Source organism: Metopolophium dirhodum, chromosome 5 (genome assembly GCF_019925205.1).
Source record: "Metopolophium dirhodum isolate CAU chromosome 5, ASM1992520v1, whole genome shotgun sequence".
NCBI lineage: Eukaryota > Metazoa > Arthropoda > Insecta > Hemiptera > Aphididae > Metopolophium > Metopolophium dirhodum.
This window is the reverse complement of record NC_083564.1, coordinates 37,605,481-37,631,904: the sequence shown is the minus strand read 5'-3', so window position 1 is coordinate 37,631,904 and position 26,424 is coordinate 37,605,481. Positions and strand designations below refer to the sequence as shown.

At 29.9% G+C, this 26,424-nt stretch overlaps 3 protein-coding genes across 6 annotated transcripts; 2 read left to right on the top strand and 1 right to left on the bottom strand.

Moving 5' to 3' along the window:
* The first annotated feature begins 3,290 nt into the window (after positions 1 to 3,290).
* Positions 3,291 to 8,415, top strand: LOC132945804 (egl nine homolog 1). 2 transcript variants are annotated; one of them, XM_061015570.1, is made up of 6 exons: positions 3,291 to 3,810; positions 3,917 to 4,344; positions 6,802 to 6,921; positions 7,415 to 7,554; positions 7,650 to 7,749; positions 7,812 to 8,415. In XM_061015570.1, exons 2-6 carry the CDS (start codon positions 3,931 to 3,933, stop codon positions 7,818 to 7,820), a joined length of 783 nt encoding a protein of 260 aa, XP_060871553.1. In that variant the 5' UTR covers positions 3,291 to 3,810; positions 3,917 to 3,930; the 3' UTR covers positions 7,821 to 8,415. The 2 variants fall into 2 exon arrangements, with proteins under 2 accessions (XP_060871553.1, XP_060871554.1); XM_061015571.1 differs by having other exon boundaries at positions 3,292 to 3,810; positions 7,650 to 7,720.
* A 142-nt stretch (positions 8,416 to 8,557) lies between these two features.
* On the bottom strand, positions 8,558 to 12,998 carry LOC132945802 (CAAX prenyl protease 2). Of its 3 annotated transcripts, none has more exons than XM_061015569.1 (7): positions 11,898 to 12,998; positions 10,411 to 10,586; positions 10,200 to 10,299; positions 9,996 to 10,137; positions 9,753 to 9,920; positions 9,617 to 9,685; positions 8,558 to 9,060 (listed from the first exon to the last, which is right to left on the bottom strand). In XM_061015569.1, the coding sequence occupies exons 2-7, from the start codon at positions 10,524 to 10,526 to the stop codon at positions 8,732 to 8,734; spliced, it is 924 nt and encodes a 307-aa protein (XP_060871552.1). In that variant the 5' UTR covers positions 10,527 to 10,586; positions 11,898 to 12,998; the 3' UTR covers positions 8,558 to 8,731. The 3 variants fall into 3 exon arrangements, with proteins under 3 accessions (XP_060871552.1, XP_060871551.1, XP_060871550.1); XM_061015568.1 differs by having other exon boundaries at positions 12,144 to 12,997; XM_061015567.1 differs by having other exon boundaries at positions 11,874 to 12,996.
* A 20-nt stretch (positions 12,999 to 13,018) lies between these two features.
* On the top strand, positions 13,019 to 26,424 carry LOC132945801 (F-box only protein 11). Its single transcript, XM_061015566.1, has 9 exons — positions 13,019 to 14,113; positions 16,256 to 16,588; positions 18,693 to 19,639; positions 19,722 to 20,025; positions 20,771 to 21,074; positions 22,985 to 23,205; positions 24,094 to 24,312; positions 24,379 to 24,586; positions 24,774 to 26,424. Exons 1-9 carry the CDS (start codon positions 14,014 to 14,016, stop codon positions 24,901 to 24,903), a joined length of 2,766 nt encoding a protein of 921 aa, XP_060871549.1. The 5' UTR covers positions 13,019 to 14,013; the 3' UTR covers positions 24,904 to 26,424.

The window sequence follows — 26,424 nt, the reverse complement described above, 5'->3', positions numbered from 1 at the left end:
TATAGTATAGGCAAAATAGGTACATATTATTAACCTGAGCGTAGTGAATCAAAGATGGCGTTTGGAATATTCGGACTAGCGTATTGTATACATTGCGCTTTTGGGAATAAAAATATATACTTTTACGTGACCCAGTCACATATTATGCTATACTTATGACTCAAAATTCAATTAAGATTCATAAACGAGACTTTGGCTAAAGCCAAAAAAAAGAAAAATTATTACTTAAATTAAGGTTGGTCAAGACCTAAAGCATTGCTTAAGCACTGTACCTTAAGCATTGCTTTTAGTTGTTATCACATTATTTTTATTTTTCAAATTATCAAAATTAGATTATCTAAGCAATACTTATTTTAAGCATCGACTATGGAATACGGCCCTACATTTTTTAGGTATTTTATTAGGTAGGTAGTAGGTACAATATGCAATTGCAATTTGCATCATTTTCTGATCTATATCTATATCTATACTAATATATAAAATGATAGCATTTGTTTGTATGTTCGGGATAAACTCCGAAACTATTGAACCGATTTCGAATATTCTTTCACCAATAGAAAATCATATTCTTTGTGAGTGTCTTAGGCTAATTTAAAAGGGGAATTGATCACCCCCGGTAGGTGCCCAAGCAGGAATTTTGAGATTTACGATAGCAATTTTTGTTTAGTAATGGTTTCTATGGGTTATATATATATATAAATTAATGTTTGAGTGTAGATTAGACCTCTGGATAATTAAAAAATTTTAAAAGGGGTTAAATTTGTTTTTTTTATACTCATCGGATTTTATGACGGTTATATAGGTTAAGTTAGGATTTTTTATTAATTGATTATATTAATCCACCGTAAGTGGAATTAAGTAAAAACGACAAACTTGGTATAACTTTGATACTTTAGAGTTAAATCCATACAGTTACGTACAAACAGCACGATAATATGCTGCTGTGAATCAGAATTTTTATTCCAGGCAACAGAAAAGTTAAGATAAATTTTGAACACCATACACCGAATATTAAATAACGAATTGAACAAAGTTTGAGTCATATAGAGTTTGTACATTTAACGGGCAACGAAGTGCACGGGGTCAGATAGTATAAATATATATATATATATATTGACAAAAAATAATAATAAAAATCAACAAACATGCCTGATTAACCAATAGCAACCAATATATAATACACTATTATTATCTTAACCTGCAACAAAAAACTAAATTTTTATTTTATTTAGTTTATTTTTTTCTAAACAGATTTCGCCACTGTTGTATTTTTGACATCCAGATATCCTACTTTTCCGGTGGTTTTTCCTAAAATTTTCTTTCATAAGAACCTACTCCGTGATATAATCTTTCGTTAAAAAAAAATTTAGAAGATCTGATAAGTAGTTCCAGAGTTTAGTCTTAAGAGAGATTTTCATTTCACATTTATATAGTTAGATGTAGCGACAACACAATAACTGAATATATATTATACTATGTTTAGTATATGTTATACATTCAAATATTCGATTAAAATGTTTAAAGTTTAGTAAACATCAGTGGGTCACACTCACATAAGATAACATGAATAATATTTCCTTATTAAACTAAAATATCAATATCACTGTTAATTTTTTAGCACATCATTTTTTTTTGTTTTCGGATTAATTTTATCTTTACAAAAAAAAAATTAAAGTGTTTGTTTATTTTATCTGAGATAATTTTCCACTCCCAAAGTATGCCAACCTGTGAAATTTTCCACCGGTGCTCTCCCTTAAAACCGGCCCTATTATAGTTTCTGAATAATAAGAAACTGACGTTTACTTACTTAATGTATTAATACACAAAATAAGTAATAAAATGAAAAAAGTATGTATCACCACATACCACGCAATAGATGAAAACTATGAAGAAATTTTATAGCGGTTAACGTTGGAAACGTTTGATAACAGAGAAATCCGGACTGTCTGTTTGCTAAACAGTAAAGTAAATGTTTGCAAACATTGCAAACGCCATGATCAAGCGTTTTGTCTGGTTCAGTTCCAATAACCAATACATACGCCATGGTTGAATTTGCTTATACTTTTTCCGCTTTCCACTTTTTAACGCGAGTCTCACTCACGGGGCCCTCTTGTTATTTATAATAATAATCAGTACTTAACTTTACTTACTTTTCTATGATTTTAACGTACGTTTATTAATATAAAGTACCTATAAAATGATTTTATTTAAAATTACAACTGTTACACATATTCAGTGTTCGGAACGTTCACTAAAAAAATGAACTCGTTCACGTTCACTCCTTAAAAAAGGATGTGAATGAACGTGAACGTGTGAACGTGCGTTCATGAACGACGTTCTTTCCAAACACTGCACCTATTATATCTCCAAATATATACTACGGTTAATTTACATACTGCACCAAGCGCTTACCACAGAATAGATGAAATAGATTTCATGTATTCTGTGCGCTTACGATTATTTCAACCTTTTCAACGTTTCAAACGTGGTCATTCGTACTGCAAAACATTTTACGCTATAGAATTATCTCTAAATCTCTATTATTATATCTATCTCTATTCTTGAAACAAACTACCAAAATGTTGTTATCTGCGTATTAAATGAACAGAACCCGACAACGACAAGCGATAGGTACTGTACTGCATGTCTGCATATTTGTGAAGGTACAACCAATACTATGTACGGGACACTTACTACCTACTGTAGAACCTGGGGACCAGCCCGAGATTGCTATTAAAACTGCTTGATTTTACTCCTTAAAAAATTATTTTATTTTGTTATATTAAAAAAGGATGACAATATTTAAAATAAATTATGGAACCACGACTTGTATTTTTATATGAAATATTGAAACTATTAACTAATGCAGTAATAGGTAAAAACTTTTTTTTTATATTATATTTATTTTTAAGGGGTAAAATAACGACAACCATAACTACAATTTCGGGAGGAACTGATAAGGAGTTGTCCCCACAGTCTTAGATCAGACCCCACGGGCCACGGTCCCGTATTGCCGACTGTCGTATTAGTATTTGAGGTGAACCACTGAACCCCGTGTCCCCGTGGCTGAGTGGCTTGTTCGTGCACTGTACACCAGATAGTATATATATCCGTGCTGTATACCATACTTGGAGTATACTCCATGATACCATTTAATCTATTCTGTGACCATACCACGGATTGTGGAGTAACCACATTACCGGCGAGACCCGCATTCGAGCAGCTACTTTCATTCGCCGTCGCCGCCGGTGTTATCTCTTCGTAGATAGTGCGTCTCCGAGATAAGTGTTATTATTACTATTTTAATATTATGTACTATGTAGGTAGGTAGGTGCCGTAGTAGCCGTAGTGCGTACGTGCAGTTTGCGTTCGTGGTTCGTCCGAGGTCCGTTTGCGAATTGCGATATTCATGTGTTTTTCATTCGATCTGGTCTGTGTGTCAATGTGTGTACGAACTACGATCTCGAACTTCGCCCGTGTGTGCTTACGCTTGTGCGTGTGTTTGTAAGAAATTTGGTGGTGTGTGAATCGAATGTTTTTAGTTTTTATTTTTTATTTTCGGTTTCCCGGTGGCAATCAGTTATAGTACCATCAGAAGATTTCGTCTGTTGTCAGATCTCCCGGTGTGCGAGTGATATTGCATTCGGTATCTTTCGCACGGATTTACACCTGCGCGGCCATCGTCGTGACCTTAATGCATAACTACGACCAACAATTGTGAATCGACACGAAATCATCACCAGCCAAGACGTGATCGAGTAAAAATAAAAAAAACACTATATTGTCCGATCATTCACACTATCATGTGAGGTAGGTATGCCAGGATACCAGATGGTAGTTGTCGAGATTGCCTTAAAGATTCGTCGACAAATGTTGTGTAAATGTATTACAGGTGTATTGTGTTTTTTTTTCTCAGAATATCTCTTTGTAATGGGACGAAATCGAAATAAAAGAGCCAGCCACAGTGTTCAAAGTACCAATGTGCCAATGTCCCAGCGCAGTGACTATGTTGATCTATGTCGCAACATTATACGCGACATGGATCTGTATGGAGTGTGCGTGTTAGATAATTTCCTAGGTTATCAACGTGGCATGACTGTACTAGATGAAGTTTTGAATCTATATAACATGGGAGTGTTCAAGGATGGTCAGTTGGTTCGAAATAAAGCGAGTAATAATCTCAAAACTATACGAGGTGATCAGATCATTTGGGTTGATGGTCGTGAGGATTGTTGCAAACAAATTGGACAGCTTATAAGCGATGTTGATGCCGTAGTCATGGGATCAAACAAAATGAATGACAATGGTAAACTTGGAAACTATACAATTAATGGCAGGACCAAAGTAAGTTGTTTAGAAAAATTCATTATATTCAAGAAATTGATGTACTAAATAAAAAAACTCTAGTCTGGGCCTGGCTTTACATAGAATGTATACCTTAACTCCAGTGGTCGGGACGCTACTAGTTTTTTGTACCACGCTAATGCTACAGCTACTCCCTCCAAAAAGTAGCTCGCTATCGCTACTTTTTTTAAATGTAGCGCGCTGCTTCTAACCCTATTGTTTAGATGTAGCACGCTACTTTTTCGCTACATTTTTAAAAATGTTCTTATTGAAAACTAATGTTTGTAGTTTGTACTGATTTGACATTTGGTCACTGGACAGGACCCAAGACAAAAACTTCACTAATCATTATAATATAAATAAACAAATATAATCATAATTGATATTTTAATTATTACCAATTAGATTGTAGGTAGTGACAATATAATGATAATTTTCGCTATGCTAACCGGAAATGTTTAGCGCGCTATAGTATTTCGCTATCTAAGGCATAATGTACGTCATGACGCTACGTCAATTGCTACAAATAAAGTAGCGTCGCTACAATTAGCGCGCTACTCCTGACCACTGCTTAACTCTTAGTTTTTAATATTAACAGTATTGTTAGGGCACATAATATGTAACAATAAACATATAAACATCAGTTAAACTATGTAGTCATAAAATAAAATGATTTGGCCATACTGCCCTCACAAGCTTAAATACTATGTAAGTTGTTGAAAACTTTCAGGTACTAGGTAAATATGCCGTAAAATTGCATAACTTTAGGTATTTATACTGCATTTTAGCTTAGTCTGTAGTAAAAACAATAATTTGCTGTGTAATATTGTCAAATTGAAATAATAACATTAATATTTTATAATATGTAACTTTAAAATATTATAAAATTCAAATAACTTAATTTATTTATATTTAATAAAATAATAAAATATAAAATAACTTATACCAATACTATGGAACAAAACCTGTTTTTGCTCAAAATGTTTGAAAGTAACTTGCGCATCTATCTTATGACAGCAGCATAGGTAGTTATAATTATTATCCCCGTTATTATCTAATTTGTTTAAAATTTACTTGCATAAAAATAAATTTTGATTAAAATAATGACTTCAACATATTTATAGCTATTCACCCACTACTATGTGCCTAGTATTACAAGTTTTTACAAATTAATTACAATAATTACAAATATGTGCTAAGATTACATAATAGTTATTAAAGAATTCTAACTGTTGGTGTATTTATTAGACTGATTCTTCGTCTTTGCTGACGTTAGATATGGATAAGTCTTGAGGTTTAGCTAAGTTTGTATAAAAAAAATATAAAAAATTGATATATTTAGTTAAGTTAACTTGTTATTAGCCGCATCTTTTTTTTATACTTCATTTGTCACTTGTAGAGAATTCCTCTCACTATGTAAGTATTGATCACCAAACTTCTATATTTTACTATACAAATATTGCCAATTGATGGTCAATTACAATTTGGGTTGATGTACAATTATTTTTATATTATGTTACTAAACACGTACATGGATGTCTAAGGCAATAAACTGATACAATAGGCAGTGGTAACTAAACCTTAAATATTACCAAGGTGAGAAAATTTCTAACCATGCAACCAATGACGGTTTAAGAGTACCATAATATAAATACATTTAGGTATATTCACATATAGATCCAAGCAATAATAAAGTTGAAAAATCCAATTGATGAATTATTTTAAGTTATAAAACTAAATAAATAATTTAACCGGCTACATTTATTTTCTGTCACTATTTAATAAAAAGGGTTTTTTCTTTTATAAAAAATGTATTTTCTATTAAATTCATACATAATTATTATGGAATACTTTTCTAATAAGGTTAAGAATATTCAGGACCGGCTTAAGATACAATTGACACATTCGAAGGTACAGGGCATCAAAATCAGAACGGCCAGAGGCATCTAAATTTGAATTTTAGAAGGGTTGATAGGCGCCAAAATAATTCTTGCACTGGGTGCTAAAAAAGCTAAAGCAGGCCCTGTGAATATGATTTATTGAACATTGACAAAGTTTGTGGGCCAATTGCATGTTCAATCTTGTATATCATAAATACTGATTTGAGATATTTTACTCTGATTAGCAAAAGTAGTCTCTTTTCAGTTTAATTTTAGTAATCAGGGTCAAGGACATAACATCTCCGGTATCCTGCTTGTACTTATTACTTATGACTAAGTCTATTACCAAAGAAAATATTATTACAAAAATATTTTTTTATATATCTATTACTATTATAATATTGTTGATTTTTTTGTCATTCTCTTTCGTTGAAATAGAACTAGCTACCTACTCTAAACATTATTGTATTTCAAATAAACAGTTATAATATGCATTGAATAATTAGCTATCCTACTTTATTTATAGGTTTTTATTATGAACTTTTACATACAATTAAATAACATAAATTTATTTTAGGCTATGGTCGCTTGTTATCCAGGACATGGATCTCATTATGTCAAGCATGTAGATAATCCAAACAAAGATGGCCGATGTATTACTGCGATATATTATTTAAATAAAGACTGGGATATTAAAGTAAGCACTCAAGTAAAATATTGGTAGACATCCAAGATTTATATTTAGTCTGGTTTATGAAATTATTTTGTTCTTATTATTTATTGTTTTTTTTTTCATGTAGTTTTATAATGATTGTAATTATATTTTAAATGAATAAAAATTAGCTCTTAATGATAGGTAAATTATTTGCGATAAAATAAAATAATCATATTACCAGTAGACTAAATCAATTAATGGTTTCATGTTTCTGATTTATTATTATATTTAATTTCTTGTAACATTTAATAGCATTTTTATCTTGTAATTGAGATTATACATAACATTGATAAACTTACAAAAATACCTCTATTCTTTAATGCAGAAAAATTGGTTCTCGGAATTAATATTCTATATAATAGTTTTCAAAATTATTCTATTTGTGTTTAGATAAAATTGGTCAGTGACATTGTTTAATAGTTTTATAATTTATGATCTAATAATAAGCTTATTGAATTTATTAATTGTATTATAGGAAAATGGTGGCTTGCTAAGAATATTTCCGGAAGGTTGGAGTGATCAAGTAGCTGACATAGAACCATTATTTGATCGTATATTATTCTTTTGGTCTGACCGAAGAAATCCTCATGAAGTTCAACCAGCTTTTAAAACTAGGTGAATTTATGTAACCTTTAAACCTTATGACATTTGTAACATTTCTGAAGTATGTAATTGAGTTTAATCAATGTATTTGCATTAATTTGGTGTAGGTATGCAATTACTCTTTGGTATTTTGATGGCAATGAAAAAGAAGAAGCTGGAAGAAGATTTCAAGATGCAAGTCAGTCTAATATCTGTTGTTACCAAAATGTTTGTTATTTATAATTTGTCAGAATAATTTATTATTTTAATGTTATATTTATATATTTCAGGCGACTTAAATAGCATGCAAGTTCCATAGTCTTCAAAAATCAGTAATATCTCATTGACTGGTAAATTGGACTCTTGAATTCTGTACTGATCTTAAATAAGAATTTGTGTTACTCAAGGTGATCTGTGTACAGATCAACTCAGTGATGGGATTAATGTTTTCAATCTGTGATTTAGTCTACTGACCCAAGTACAATTGATTCCTTAATATAATTCAAATAATTATTTTTGGATTTTAAATAAATGGGTCAAACCATTAAACCTATAGGTAGAAATAAGTAAAAAAAAAAAATACTTAGTAATTGTTGAAAAAATATTTGTAAATTTATAAATAAAATATAATAGAAAATAATGTTTTTTGTAAATTTAAATATCACAACAGACTTGTATTTTAAAAAGCAACTTAATAAATTCTTGTTATTATTTCAAAAAATATTTTGTTACCATTATGATGTATAATTTAAAGTTGATAATACATTATTTTCTATTCAAATTTACGGTAATTCATAAATTGTTATAATATTATGTTCGTACTGGTTAAATTGTTTAGGAATATACAAGTATATTTCTGAATATTGAAAAATATTTACTATTCAATGTTCAACATAACTCGTTTATTCACTTATTCATATACCTATTTTTTAATTACTTTTTGTGATATCTCAAACAATTTTTTTTTCTTACTTATGGTATAAATAACACAATATATATAATTATTTTGTGTTTCTTATAAAAAAATCTTAACAACTTCTTCTATAATCCAGTCTTTTATTTTAAATTTAACATTTTTGTTGTGTTTGATTGTTTCAATTTAAATAGAAGCATTTATATTACATTTTTGAGCTAAACAGTTTTATCAAAATGTTATAATGTTGTACATAATATTCTCTTTTTGTGTGTATGTAAATAAAGGTATTTGTGTTTACAATTTTACAAAATATTTTTGCTCAAAATTATTGCTGGAGTTTAAGGTATTACATTGGTTCATTTCAGTCCAATCCATTTGGTTAGAATATATGCGGGGGTCAGTAGTATATTTAATCAATATGCACCATAGTATTAACCCGACTAATGAAAGAATGAGTAAACAGCTACGTTTTGGCTCTTGAAATTGAAACATTTCTCGGAAGTCAGGAAATCCCATGTGATTGCAAAATTTATGAGCCATGATTGGTCCTATAACATTTCCAGTGGAGATGAACAGCAGTGCCGAATATGCTCCAAATATTGTAGTATACATAAACTGAAACACTAGAATGCTAATAATTATTAAATTAATATTAAATGATCAATTTGAGAACAAAACATTTTTATTATAAATATTAATTATTAACACGTTCAACGCCACCCTTGATTTCAAAAACAACGGAAATAACAAAAACTAATACCACCCATACCTTTAAATTTAGAGTTCATTTTCAATGGCCTATCTAAGTTTCAGTTTATTAAAAAAAATCCGATTTAATTATATTGTATAAATACATGATAAGTTATTAGCGTCACCGGCCTGTTGGAATAAACTTTGAAAGTGTTAGACTATAACTATACTCTGTCTAATGAGAGATCATGCTGATTCTGCGTATCCCTGCTATATTGGACCAGTTTAAAATTTAAATGGGTGGAAGTTGCACAGAAAAACTGATTACAATATATTCTCTCGCTAGACTGAGTATATAAGGTTGTAAGTAACCCTTTCTTAGAATATTTCAACATTTCTAAGGAGTGAAATCCAAGTATATAGGTCTTGCGTAAGATTCAACAATTGAGTTTAAAACAATATAATGTTTTTAAGAATTAAAAAAATTACCTGACATAATAAAAGCATCCAAACATGGTACACCCGCTCGCATCCTTTCTATCCATTGATTAAAATGAGCTAAACAAGATACATAATAAGAGTAAAGATTAGATTTGTAGTCATATTAATTAAACAGTTACATTACCTGCTCCAAAAAATATTGGACAAATTAAAATGGTGGTCATTGGCTGGAAACTTTGAAGTAGTAGAGGTATAATGCAAGCTCTAAAGGTAAATTCTTCAGATATTGGCGCCACCACATAATTTCTGAGCCAAATTAATTCTGTTAACTTTGATTTTATATTTTCAATACCTGAGAATTATTCATTTTTTAATTATTAAATTGTATAGGTATATTACTTTACTAGGTAAGCTTTTTAGAACTTACTAATGATATTTTTTAATTGAATGTTTTTACAACAAATTAAGCATATTGGACCCATGAATAATATACATGTTAAGAAAAGTGAAGAAGCTGCAGACATCAATATTCCATCCCATTTCAAACCCAACCAATACCGAATAGGTACCTAAAAATATTTATTTCAATTTTTAAGAAAATAAAAACAGTTTTATATTAAGTATGTCTTACTTTTGTTTTGTCACTAATGAAATACCACGTATATAATGGTGAAATTATTAGCATGAATGATACACTAAGAAATCTTTTCTTAATAGTCGATGGATGATCTCTTAGTACAAAAACAGAAAACAAGTAATAAATAATCAAATAAGTTTATACAATTACAATATTACTCATAGTTTGTGTTTATTGTTCATGAATAAATAAATTATAAAATTACCTAGAATGTTGTGAATTCCATACATATAAACTGGATACATATATCACAGATAATAAGAGACATTCCAGAATGCATTTTATGTAAGAACATTGGTAATTTAATTTGTCTGTATTCATTTTAGGAACAAAATTATGGTCTTGTCATTTTTTTCTCATTTAGTGAATGTTGATGGTTAGCTATTAACAGAAAAATTGTGTAGGTATTTCAAAAAATTATTTATTAATTGTTTTATATCAATTTATTTATTTAAAAAGTTTTAGCATAATATTGACTTTATGTCTTTATTATCAACATTTTAAGAGATTGAACATTTCAAGAGTAGGTACCGTAAAATAATGTTTTTCATCTACGAGTAATGAGTATATTGTGTTGGTGCAATTATCAAATACACAAATGCCAATTTTAATAGTTTAAATTAAACAATGGATTTTTAACTGATATACAATACTGAAACAATTAACTTTTTATAATTTAATGTTTTCAACTTTTAAAAGTTGCTGCTTTGATGATTTACATTTTAGATGGTCAGAAATTGAAATAAGCATAACAAAATACAAATTACAAAAATATGCAAAATGGTTTGAGATTAAAATTATTCCAGAATAATTTTTTTTAATAATGAGGACCAGGAATCTAGGTCAACATCTCCAAACCAAAATATACCCTTCATAAACCTATGATAATAATAATAATAATAATAATATAATATAATTATAATTTATAGGCAATTGTTGAAAGCATATAATTAATAAAAAAAAATAATATATTATCAAAGCTCAGCGTGTTGTACGTTTGAATACACACATGGACTAATACTTATAAAATATGTTTAATATTAATTTGGGATAGAACACAAACATCCAATAAATTGGATATAAATTTCAAAAATGTGACTGGAAAATGTAGCTGACTAATCAACAATTGCACAGCGCAAACTGGATCACCAGTTCAAAAATAAAAATAACAAATTAAAACATTACTGTGAGGAAATATAATGATGGCAGTAGGGAAATCAGAATTTTTTTTAATGCCATTGCTATTTGCTATTGAAGACATTTTAAATTCAATGTTTAATTTTCATAGAATGTACAATGTATAATTTTATTATTTAATAGTTTTTATTTTAATGTCAAAATCTGTTTAATGACCCAAAAATTATTAGTTAGGCTTATTATTTAAAGGCTATGAAATGACTAAACATAATAATATAATATAATATTATACTGTATTAAATTTGCCTTTAAAAATTAATAATTTAAATTTTAATTCATTACTTTTAGCCTTTGGGCTTGCATTAAAATTTAAAACTATATTTATTATAGCAAACATTATTGGTTATCAAATATAAAAAACAAATTAATTTCTGTTAACCTAAAATTTTTGAAATACAATGAGAACCAAATAAAAAAAAGGTAATTAATTTACACGACAATCTTATATGCGATTATTGTACAATTATTTACCTTTAATGTGAATTAGTTAATCACCTAAATATAGAATACTGAATAATATGACTTAAATTACTATTCTCTCCTACAGTAACCCATAAATTCAACGAGTAAAATAATCGTGTATTATTGTACTATTATTTAACTTTTTCGACTTAAAACTACAATTACAACTTAAAAAGGAACATTCAAAAGTCAAACGGATGGTAAGTGTTTCAAACCAAAATATTAATCAACTATTAAATTATATAGGTATATTACAGCGAATAACACAAAACACATTACCTAAATAAATAGTTCAGGGCTACGATAGTACGATAGACAGTACTATGATAGTGGCAACTGATGAGCAAAAATAAAAATATGACAGGTGCTATTTGTTATCAATCAGTGATAAGTGCTATCAAAATATCAAATAATGGAATTTTTGGGGTTCAATATTACTGAATTACTCAAAAATATAATTTGGCGGGGGAGAAGCTGAAGACCCTTCAATAATATTTTCTAAAAATGACTTGCTTAATATTAAGTACTACACTGTGAATTGGCGGACTTGTCAGACATTTGGTGTCTCCCTCTTATTTGTGCCAATACAAATTATCATTATAAATTCATTTCAATCAGTAGTCAGTAAGATAAGTAAAATATTAATAATGTCGCAATTGCGCAATAATAATATATGGCACTATGAAAATAATATAATGTACTCGACGACGTCTTGTCAAACGTCATCGAGTAAACAATTCAGGTAAAAGTAGACGGAAAAAATCGTGAACAGTTTGAATACAGAGGCCTCAATAGGGTGCGGACGGCCGGGCCGGGTCCGACGAGCGAGATCTGAAAAAACCTAGAAATCGCGTGTAGAGAAACAAAAAATATAACACTCGTTCAGCCGTTCGCCTGACGACGGTGGCTGAGATCCCCCACACGCCGAACGTCCCGTACACCCGTCTGTGAGAGTGGTACGACGGCGGCGGTACATTCGTCTGTTCAGTGTAGTTGTCCGGGGTGTCACGTGACCGGTTCCGAGATACGGCATTGGTTCGAGGGGCGCCGCCGACTTGACGGTACACGATGCGTGTGACCGCGTCCACATTATTTTTATTTTTTCATTAATGGTCGTCGTCGTCCGCCGTCGTTCGTCGCCGCCTTCGCCGACTATGAGTGGGTGAGTGCTCGCGGGGCCGCGCGGTACTCACCGTTGAGAGAGGGGTGGTAGTGGTGGTAGTAGTATTTTATTGTAGTAATTGTAGTAGTAGTGTAGTACTGTTGTAGTAGCAGCAGCGATTCGGTGGTGGTCAGTGAGGGGCGCGGCGGGGAGACTTTGTGTGGCGCTACGGTGCGTGCGTGCAATAGACAGAGAGAGACACACTTTGAGTGAGTGAGAAAGTGTTGGAGGGAGAGCGTGTGAGAGTGAGTGAGAGAGAGAGAGACGTTTGCCGAGAGAGAAGAAAAAATGCCTGTGCGACTTCACCGCTGCCGTCGTCGTCGTTCATGACCAGCAGCAGCAGCTGCCTTGTGCCTCCTTTCTTTTGTTTCGCCGCCGACCCGAACCGCGAGAGCGTGTGCGTGCGCCCGTGTGCTCGTTGGTGCGTTCGTGTGCGAGATTGTGTGCGTGCGGGAGAGCCGAGTTGTGGTGTGTATAATATTATGTGCGTGTGAGCTACAGACTAGTGACTACAGTGACTGTGTGTGTGTGTGAGAGCGTCGTCGTCGTCGTCGCCGTTGTCGCCGCCGCCGCGTTCGCGTATACACACACAAATATTACACACACGTACGCAACGTAATATAAATTTTATAAAAAATAATAATAATACTTTAATATTCTAATAAATAATATTATTGTTAATCTATAGTCTAGAGTAGGTTTAGAGTGGCGGCCCACAGAAGCCAGTGTGTGCGTGTGTGCGTCTGACGTCTATATTTATAAATAAAATTGTGTACGTGTGCGCGCGCGGTGTCCGTATGTATCCTTCGTAGGTATTCGCGTTCGCGTGCAATAATAATAATAATAATAATAAGTAATAATCAATCATTTTTGTGATAATTTTTTTACCCGTTAAACCGTCTTAGTCGTTTTGTTTTAAATATAATTTTGTCGTCCGACCGTACGCGACGCGTTTTAAAAATTGTACGAAAAACTTCTTCGAAGAGAATGCCGAGCGCATCGTTCAGCTCGACTCGTTCTTATACGCGGAGGACGAGGAGAAAAGGCTCCAACCGTCTGCCCATACCGTCTAGGACGTCGAATTCCGGTGAGTACTTAGGTATCTAGGTAGGTACCTATAGTTTACCGCTACGCCAACGGTTTCCCGTTTTCTTCTGGAAAATGGTGGGGGGGGGAGAGACCCTTGGAGGTGCCCCCATGACAATGAGCCGCGTGCGACAGCCCAGCGAGAAGCGATTGCTTTCAAGGTAAAATGTGTTGCGTTTGCGTGTGCGTACGACTTTCCGAATCGATAAACAAGGCCCCGCGCGGGGTCTTCTGCGTTCCGCCGCTTGGGCACCACACGGCAATGGTAGTCTCGCGCCGCCGACCACGGGATTTTAGGTCAAGTTTTTCGGGGGTGCTTGGTGTCGTGGGGACCCCCGCGGGCAATCGGTATGGCACTCGGGTGGGCACTAGTGCTGTGCCATGAACGGAAAAAGAGGAGGGGGAAATTAATTACTACCTGCAGAGAAATGGGTAGTTAGGACCTGGGCTTTCCTAAGATTGCATGGTCCGTCACCAATGCCTTTGCTCTGGCGAATGACCCTGCCGTATCAATCGTCGCAAGATAGGTTTGTTGGCCGCTGTTTGTTTGTACCTTATTTACTGGATTATCAGTCATAACCTTGTAATATTTATTGTAGGCCTCGTACAGAATTACCTTCTTATTTAATAACTTGTCTGTTACCATTATCTCTTAAATAGTTTACAGGGTAGTTTACTACGTTCAGATATTATTAAGATACCTCGAAAGATACCTACATGTTAACATATTATGTTTTCTCAATTTTATTATTTTATACCATTTTATTACCTATGTAGGTAATATACCTAATATAATAATTGTTTAGGGTCCTAACAGAAGACTGGATTTTGATGGCCTTCAATGCTATACAGTTTTTTTTATATAGTTGTAGAGTTAGATTTTAGTAAACAGACGTTTTTCGCTGAATGGTCAGTTCACCATGATTTGTTAGCTCGGGCTAAGTGTTTGACTAGTGACCAGTCGGAAAATTTGATTGTCTGTTTGGACCTCGGTTTGGACCATTATTCCTCTGTTTATTCCTACCTATCTGGTATAACCATTAATACTTTATGATAAATAATTAAATTAGTAGGTAGGTAAATGGTAATAACCAGGTTAGGTATGTACTTACTTATTGTGTGTTTCAAAAATATTGTTATGGTTCATTAATTTTAGTTAAACTTTTATCAACTACCTATAAATAATAACAAAATTATATAAAAATACTATTAACTAACTATTATTTTTTCTCAAATAGGTATCAGTGTTAATTTTATGGACCTTGTTTTAAATAATGAATATTATTTTTTATATCCATACATTTACTTGTTATATTATTTCAAGGAGATTTAATAAAGAAAAAGAAATCAGAGCTATACCCATTATAAATTACTTGTTCGTGGGCCAGGGCCTTGAAACATTAAATTCATTTAAATCATTGAAGCGTTAAAATTAAATACGTCTATTTAATGAAAAAATTGGAACCTGGGGTACCTATCTAGGTACTTGTACAATATGAAACATTTACTCTAAAAAGGTTATTACTTTTAAATCGTCTTGTAAATTGTAACCTTGATTGTAATGATATTACATGGTTACCTCAATGACTACATTTATAATATTTATGTTTTAATTTGTTAAATAGTGTGTCATAAAAATCAATTTTTAAATTTTAGTTGATTAAAATAACTACAAACATACCTAGTTATACTATGTTTGTTATTAGTGTTAATACCCATTTTAATTAGATTTTTTTAAAAATATGAAGTTAGGTAGGTAATCGGTTTTTTCTTAATATTGAATAAATAAGAATAAATAAGTGTACCTAGGCACTTACCTATCATTTTTTATTTATTGTTTGACACTGACTTTCTCACTAATTTCTTTAAAAATATCTTTACCTCATTAAAACTCGAGTTTAAACTACTCTTCAGTTATGACACTTATTATGTTTATATAGCTACCTATTTTAAAATTGTATACCTGACACTTTTAGGCTTTTGAATTTAGGTACCAGGGTAGGTAGTACTGTATTCCAATAACCTATTACTTACCTAATTATTATTTATCACAAAAAATTCAAAATCAAAAGAATTTTTTTTCTTTAGGTAATTGATTTTAAATATATTTACCTAATATAATAAATTTTTTATTATTGTTTAGGTGGAGTTGTTGAAGCTGGTGTAACATGTGAACCTTTAGTTGCTGCAAGTGGTAGCTATGCAACTCCAGGCGGCGCTAGTACCAGTACTAGTAGTTTCCAACATGTGCCACCTTATGATTTACGTGGTCGAAAATCACCTTTACACTTACATGATGCTAGTACAGCTGGATTTAATGCTACAGCACCAGTTCACCCAACTGCTACTCGTCCTACATCACCTACAGCATCAGCTACTGCATCGGTGTTACAGTCAGCTGCTACACCACCTTTATCTCAGCCTGCCCGTAAACGGCTCAGGCGAAATACTTCTTGTACAATTACTAGCTCTGACAGTAAGTGATTAATTTATATTAAACTTAATTATGTGGTAATTTTACTGTTTTGCAATATTGTATCATTGTTTCTTGTATTTATATCTATAGTTTTATATTAATTTAATATTATTTCACACTTTAATAGGTAAATTACGTACAAGATAATTATATTAACAACATTATATCAATTTAGGTAGATCCTTATTTTTTTAGAAAATATTAAATAAAATTATACATAAGTATTATGTGTACAATGAACCCTTTTAAGAAAAGGAACAATCAAAAAATTTCAATTTATCATTTTTATTAAGTGTAATTAGAAATAAGTCTAGTTTGTACCTATTTTAAAGAAGTAGTTTTTCAAATTTTTTAATAGGTAGTAAACAAAAATATATTAGCGTAGGTTAGGTCTGAAATTTTTTCTTTCAAATTTAATATCACAACGCAAATTAAGCATTTATAATATTTATAATATATACTTTTGCTATTATTTGTTAGGTAGGTACATTTATTACACTAATAAAGAAAAATTATGAATTTCATGTGTTATGATTAGGGCTCCTTGTTTCACGTGTACCTATACATATTCACGTGCATTTTTGTATTCATGTATTAACACATCTTCACAATGTTAGTTATCTATTTTTACTCGTAGGTTAACGATGATTTTTCATGATATCATAGAATATTATATGGATTAATAGATTAAATTAATTTAATAATCAATAACAAAATATTTTTTACAAATTAACAGGAAATTCAAAAAATGTAAAAATCTATTGAGACAAATAAGTAAAATATTAAACATTGTCTAGACTCTGGATATTTAGAGATAATTGTCTGCACAACAGACGTGATTATGGTATAGGTACATGTAATGTTGTAGTGTATATTTGTATGGCAGTCGGTAAAAACGTAGAATACGTAGAATAAAAAAGTTTTTCAAGTAATTACGTCCATATACAAAAATTGCCAGAAAAAAATTTGGCCAAATACAAAAATGTCCATTTACCAAATATTTTTTATTAATTTTAAATTTGTATAGACATCACAATTAAATTTTAAAAATTAAGATTCATTTAAGATTTAGAATTTAAAATTTAAATTAATTTAATGTTATTTATCACAAACCTATTGTGATAAATAAACTTCACATTGTTATATGGCACGTCTTAACTTGCCATTGACTTAATAAAAATAAATAAAGCTTATTGTTGATGTTGACTATCCCGTTTCATAATATGCTGCTTTTCCAGATCGTATTTCACTCTATCTATTGACTTATCTGAAATGTTGGATCTAAGCATCTAATAATCAATGCAGGAAAATAATCTCGTTTATAAGTAACAGTAATACTATATGATAATTTACTTTTTATAAAACATAATTTTAATGAGTTCAAAAAATTTGGTGCACTAAATTATTAACCATTACCAAAAATAAAAAATAAAATTGTTCTTCTGGTACCTATTTCTTAAAATCAGTTACCTATTTCATTTTAAAATAAGATAACAGATATCATTCTTACACTCTTTGTGAAGGAGGGCATCCTGACACACAGTAGCCAACAAACAAATATAACTATCTGTATTATTTATATAGATTAGGCTTGAAGTTGGAGAAGGTCCAAAGCAAGTATTTTAATTATATGCTACTATAAAATAAATTAACTTAAAATATTTCCATTATTGAAACCCACTTGCATTTCCCTTTTCTATAAACAATTATATTTATTTTATATAATACACGTCTACTTATATTCCTTCAAGTTTCTTTTATTTGAAAATGAAAAATTTTTGCTTCAATACCTAATTATTTTAAAATGAATATTATAAGTTATTATTAAACATGGTCTAAATAAAGTTCCTAACTAATGATATACTTACGTTAGCTCCCTTAATATAAATGTATACCTACCAGTTACCACCAAAATGCTTATATTAAATTCACACTATAATATACTGTATTTATTTATTTAATGGGCTGATTCTTAAATTGTTGTTCTTTCCTTATTTTTCATTTCTTACTGTTATATTTAGTTCTTAGTGAATTTCCATAATCAACCATTTATAGGTATAAATATTTAAATAAAATTTAAAAAATACATTTGATTACATTTCAGATTCGAACTCGGCCGCCCATTATTTACAATGTGAACTGCCAGATGAGGTCATGTTGACAATATTCAGTTACTTATATGAACAAGATCTATGTAGAATAGCTCAAGTCTGTAAACGATTTCAAGCAATAGCTAATGATAATAATCTATGGAAAAGATTGTATCAAAGTGTATTTGAGTATGATACACCACTGTTTCATACAGAAAATAGTCGCTTTGATTTTATTCCATTTGAAGAAAGTGAACACCATAATCCATGGAAAGAAAGTTTTAGGCAACTAAAAAAACGTTGTTTACATGTACGACCACATTATAATGGTACTGCCAAAGACCCAGTTAGGAGAATGCCACATTTTGAAACAATTCAAGCCGGTTTAGATCATGCCGATGAACATTTAAATGGTGGAGCAAAAATATTTTTACATCCTGGTACTTATCGAGGAGAATTTTTGGTGATAGATTCAGATATAACATTAATTGGAGCTGCCCCCGGTGTGGTTGCTGATGCAGTAATTCTTGAAAGAGAAACTGAATCAACTGTAATGTTTGTTGAGGGTGCCAAAAGTGCCTATTTGGGACATGTCACATTAAAATTTACTCCAAATGTTACTTCAACTGTACCACACCATAAACATTTTTGTTTGGAAGTTGGCGAAAATTGTTCACCTACAATTGATCATTGTATTATCAGAAGCTCCTCAGTTGTAGGAGCTGCTGTATGTGTTAGTGGAGCTGGTGCAAATCCTAGGATTCACCATTGTGATGTTAGCGACTGTGAAAATGTTGGTATATATGTTACTGATCATGCTCAAGGAACATTTGAAGACAATGAAATTTGTAGAAATGCTTTAGCTGGTGTTTGGGTTAAAAACCATGCAAATCCAGTGATGCGTCGCAACCATATACACCATGGAAGAGATGTGGGCATATTTACATTTGATAATGGATTGGTAATTATTAATTTTAAAAATATAAGATTCTATTTAACTTATTCTGAGTTTGCAATTCTTACAATTTCTGTTTTATGTTTAGGGATTTTTTGAAGCCAATGATATTCACAATAACCGTATTGCTGGTTTTGAAGTCAAAGCTGGAGCCAATCCATCTGTTGTGCAGTGCGAGATTCATCACGGTCAGACAGGTGGAATCTATGTTCATGAAAATGGTCTTGGCCAGTTTATTGATAATAGAATTCATAGTAACAATTTTGCTGGTGTTTGGATTACTTCGAACAGCAATCCAACAATACGGCGTAATGATATATATAATGGACATCAAGGTGGAGTATATATATTTGGTGAAGGCAGAGGACTGATTGAACATAACAATATATATGGTTGGTACAAAAATATTCATAATTTATAAAAATTAACGTTTGTCTATCTGTCTGGATGTCCTTATGCATTCCTAAACGGCTGAACCGATTTTGATGACATTCTTTTGTGTGTTGTTTGAGTGGTTCCTGGGATAATTTAGATTCACAATTGGACACGGTAGATCCTAACCTGAGGAGGTGCTCAAACAGTATTTTAGTATGAATGTTAGTTACAGAATGTCTCTAGTTCGAACCCGGATTCGTTCGACCAATTTTTCGAATTGTTTTTACATTGTTTTTTTTTTTATAGTGAGTACTTCTTTATCTATAGATACAAATGTTTGGGTTTTATCGGATTTTAGTACGGTTGGATTAGGATTTTGTATTAATTGATATTTTTTTCTGGAATGAATAACAACCAGATTGTATTCAATCCACCGTAGGTTGAATTAAGTAAAAACAACAAACCTGGTATAACTTTGATTCTTTGAAGTTAAACTATATACTTACGGGGTCTGCAATTTACCGTAGGTAGATGCCTACATGATAATATACTGCTCGCATAATCACAAGCGAATCTCACAAACAACGCTGGTTGGGATGGCTATAAATTATAATATAATATCATTTACATTTTAAAAGACTTTGCTTTCACAGCGAGTTATACTCATAAGGAGTTGAACAGTCAACAATTTTATTCCGGGCAATGCCGGGTAATTCAGTTAGGATCATATAAATATTAATATATTAATATATATTTTTTCAGGAAATGCATTAGCTGGTATTCAAATTCGTACAAACAGTGACCCAATTGTTAGGCATAACAAAATTCATCATGGTCAGCATGGTGGAATATATGTACACGAGAAGGGTGCAGGGCTTGTTGAAGAAAATGAAGTATATGCCAACACATTAGCTGGTGTTTGGATCACTACTGGTAGTACTCCAGTTTTGCGCCGTAACCGAATACATTCTGGTAAACAAGTGGGCGTATATTTCTATGATAATGGACATGGAAAACTTGAAGACAATGACATTTTTAATCACTTATATTCTGGTGTTCAAATAAGGTGAGTAATATTTTTTTTTTTGTAAACATATTAAACAACATTTGAACCTAACCTAACCTAACCTAACTTAAAAAGACGGGGTACTCGCATTTTGTTGATTCTGTCTTATACATATGACATACCAAAATTTCACTCGCCAGTTTCAAAAGTGTGCTGTCAGTTATGATATTAGAGTGAATTGACCTATTATCAAACCTTTAAATAAGAACATCATCACCATGCTCTCTCGTTTTATTTAAGACATGTTTTAATCTTAAGTGGAATTCCTATGAGACATGAGTATGTAAAATATTAATATTTTAACATGCTAATAATTCACTTAAAAATTTTAATATTGTAAAAAAATGAGAGAACACAGATAATGTTCTTACTTAAAACTTTGATAATAGGTCAATTCACTCTAATATCATAACTGACAGTACACTATTGAAATTGGAAAGCAAAAATTTGGTATGTCATACCTGTGTAAATTCATATTTTAATATTCTAAGTATTGAATGTATTGATTTTACAATGTGTTTTTTTAAATTTTTAAATTTTTGTGTCATCACCATTTGGAACAGTAAAAAAGCTTCGGTATTTAACTTGATTACTGGTAACAAATTGTATTTAGTTGATACTTCTGTAGTCGATACTATTTCAAAAGTAAACTACCTTAGTAATTTAAATAATAACCGAAAAACAAAAATTAAAAAATTAAAATAAAATTAGGGAATTTTTTTGCTTACTGTAAAATGGGGTTATTTTGATAATTTTTTACTGTTTTATGGCAATTTTATTTTTTATTTTATGAATGACTTCTGTAGTATTAACGATAAAACTCTCAAAGTTTAATCTTAGTTACGGCTAGTTATGATCAATTTTTTAGTGTTAAAATTTTTAAAATTCTAATGTCATCTTATGAGATTTAATCTTTTTAATATGCTATCAAAGATCAAAGTTACACAACATAGTTGGCAACTTTGATACTTGTATTTCTTAATGTTATATCAAAGTAACCCCACGTTATGAAAAAAAAATTAAATCATGGTACTCTGGTAAATAAAACTATGATTGTATCAAAGTTGCCCCACGAAATTAAGGTTACACCATTCTACTGTAACCAATTTTTGTCAAAATTGATTTTGTTTTTGTTACCTATAATTCAAAAACAAATGTTTATATTGTCATTTTCCATACATGGTATAGTTTTCATCATATTTTGATTCTTTTTGAGCTATGTACAATGTGTAATAGAAAGGTCTGACAAATAACTTTTGTTCTAATCAATATTTAAAAACATTTTTTGTGTATAGTTTATAGATGCTTGTACTACAAGTACGGTATACCAATTTTTTTAGGACTGAAAATAAATAATTATAAATTTTACTAAATCTTTTTTTGAAAAATTAAAAAAATCAAATTGTTAATCTTATTTTAATAAAAAATATTGATGTTTAAGATTTGTTTAAGTCTTGTAGTTTATATTTTAAAATTTTTTAAAATATTAATATTTTTTTGTAAAATTAGGTAGTTATTTGAATCATCTTAACTTTTTTTAATCTTATTTTTGGTAATTTTCAGACATAAGTAAATTTTAAATCATTCATTATCCATATAATTTTCATAATTTTTTTTATACGTTTAACTTGTATCAATTTTTTATTTATCAGATATTTTCGTTACACTGTTTAGGCATTAGACATTTTCAATCTGTTAAAAACCTTGATTATTTAATACAAGGTTTCTCATAATTTATTCATACCTATGCTAATTAAAAAATATCAAAAATACATACTCATAACATTTTATTATAATCCTTTAAAGTTAAAAAAATTTTGTCAAAATTTGTTTTATTAATTGTATTTAATAGGTTAGGTACGTATTTGGTTTATAAATAAATAATATATGTGTGTATATTTTTTTTTTAGAACTGGTAGTAATCCAATCATTAAAGGTAATAAAATCTGGGGAGGTCAAAATGGTGGAGTTTTAGTGTACAATGGTGGATTAGGAGTTTTGGAACAAAATGAAATATTTGATAATGCGATGGCTGGTGTTTGGATAAAAACAGATTCTAACCCAACACTTAAACGAAATAAGATCTATGATGGTAGAGATGGTGGAATTTGTATATTCAATGGTGGGAAAGGTAAGATACTTGTTATTTTATATTGATGTAAAATGTGGAATGTTCAAAAATAATTGTGTTAGCCTATATATTTGCCTATTTTATCATATTAAAGTAATATATATTTTCATCCTCAAAAATATTTATACAGTTTTTTAATTTAAATCACAAATTAAAATAATGAATACCGGAGAATAGCATTTATATCATATATTATAATAGTATGGTCGAGAACTGAATCATTAAACAATAGTAGTGACGTGTTACATATCATTATGTACCCCTATTCGATAATTCAACATACATATTTAAACCTTAAAAATTGCTTTCAGAGCTTTGGTGCCCCAAATGTTGTGGTACCCTAAGACACTTGCCCCATCGTTCTCCCACCTGGGCACAGCCCATCTGGACTATCCAACTATAGCTGATTTAATTAAATATAATCATTATAACTGCTCATAAAATGTGTCTTATGAAGTTTTATATATATTTTTTCCACTTGTATAGTTTTTGTTGAAATAATTATAGTACAATAGTGGTATATTAGTTCAAGGTTGACAACATTGCATTAATGTTAAACTTGAGTTTGATATTGTTGCTCAAATATGATTTCACTGACTCCATCCATATTAACCACTCACCCACTTACTGGTTGGTTTCCAGTCATTCTTATATTAGTCTATGAATTAAAGCACCTTGATCCAATAATAGTAGTTACTAATACTAATATTCTTTAATATTATTTAATAAGTAATTACCAAAAAAAAAAATAAGTTTAAAAATTTAGAAATTTAATGTTATTTTATTTTCTGTACAAAATTGTACATAAACTAAAATAGTATTAAATTTCTCTATTTCTTTTGATTTTTTTATGTGAACCTCCATTAATAAGTTAAAATATGTTTTTAGGTAATTTAGAAGAAAATGAAATATTTAGAAATGCTCAAGCTGGTGTTTTAATTTCGACTCAAAGCCATCCTACATTAAGGCGCAATAGAATTTTTGATGGCTTAGCTGCTGGTGTTGAAATTACTAACAATGCAACAGCCACCTTAGATAGTAATCAAATATTTAATAACCGTTTTGGTGGGCTTTGCTTAGCCAGCGGTGTACAACCTATTGTTAGATGTAAGTAATTTATTTATGAGATATAATTTATGTTTTAAAGAATTGATACTTATTGAATATTTTTAGGCAATAAAATTTTTAGTAATCAAGATGCTGTAGAAAAGGCTGTAGCTAATGGTCAATGTTTGTATAAAATATCCTCTTACACTTCATTTCCTATGCATGATTTTTACCGTTGTCAGACATGCAACACGACTGATAGAAATGCAATTTGTGTAAATTGTATAAAAACATGCCATGCTGGACATGATGTTGAATTCATAAGGCATGACAGGTATGTCAAGTATACATAATATGAATATATTGAATAGAAAATATTTTATTTGGGTTATTAATATTTTCAAATCAGCAATAAGGGTTTAGAAATGTTTTAATAAAAAACTGTATTTTTATAGTATATTATATTTTAAGACAGAACCACTATTATTTGATTAAATTACTACAAAACCTCTGTATTATAGATTCTTTTGTGATTGTGGAGCTGGCACTTTAAATAACCAATGTCAGTTACAAGGCGAACCAACACAGGACACAGATACATTGTATGACTCAGCAGCACCTATTGAATCACACACTTTAATGGTGAATTAAAAAATAAGAAGGCATTTTAAGTACTTCATAATAAGTAAAAAAAAGTGTATGTATCATATTAGGATTTTTAATTGCTAGTAAATAATACTTGATGGTATATGAACCAATTAACAATATGGTTTATTATGTAACCTTAAGTATAAATGTATTCATTCCTTTTGTTCTTCTACTTAACAAAAAAACTTTTCGTTTTAAATCTTAATAAAACGTACAACCTAATATATTGTCCAATTTATTATTTCTAACTCGTGTATCATTTTGGATAAACATTTTTGACTGCAAAATAATGTGATTTATCATTTCATGTTATTAATAAGCCATTCAAATTTAAACAAAACAATTGGCTGGCTGACCTCATTCTTAATAGGTAATTTTTTTTTTATTACTCAAATCAGATTACCTAACATTACCTACCATTAGGCTTAAAACTAAATTATGGTATTAAACTATCGAGTCTGTTAATAAATTAACAAAACTAGGATTTAATTTGTATTTTTTTTTTCGTATTTTAATTATTAATTTCAATGTAAAATATAATTATAAATACAGATATTGATATAATTTATTAAATGTAATTAATATTAGCGTGTGTACTTTTTATAAATTGTGCAATATATTTATTATACATATATTTTTTTTCATATATATTATCTCTTTTTTTTATCATTCTAGACAATTATTGTGTATTAGTTAAGGCCGTTTTGTGTATAAATTATTTCCAAGTAACACTTAAGCTTTAATTGTAATGGTAATAAAATGTACTATGTCTTTATTGGTTATGACTATTTTTAGGAACATTTGAAACTCGACATCAAAAATAATTTTGTAAATAGAGTTAAAAATAATTTAAAACATTTGTATTTGTTAATTTGTATTTGTTTTTTTTTTGTAGACTTAATGTACATGTTTTAAAAATAATATCAACAACATTTTAAATTCACAATTTTTTTCTATATATTTATATATAAATATATAATTATGTATATATTTATGTATATTTATATTTAACATAATAACTAAATAAACAGCACTAAATGAAAAAAAAGAAAGAAAAAATGTTACCATAATCTCAAAATAATTTTTTTCTGTCTTTCCATTGCTCAAAACAAACAAATAAAGAAAAATGTTAGAAATTATAAAGCACTTGATGATTAATATCATCATCAAATAAATTCACAGGTCCCGTGTGCAATTTTTTTAGTGTTTAGAGTTGTTGTTTACGTGTTTGCTTGACATTTTAATGTAATGCATTTATTTAACAAAAATGTGTACATAACTTTTTTTAATTCAATTTTGTTTATTTTCTTTTTTTTATGCTGTGTTGTGCCATAAAATAATATTTTGTACAGGAAACACTCCAAACTCTCAGTACGGTTTTTATTTAAACATTTTTAATTTACTGTTTTTATTTTCGTAATTATTTAATTTTTTTTTTCTATATTTCAAATGTATTTAAGGTTGTGATTTAATTTCAATTTAACATAATATTATGATGATTAATAAAACTAGTAAAATACTTTA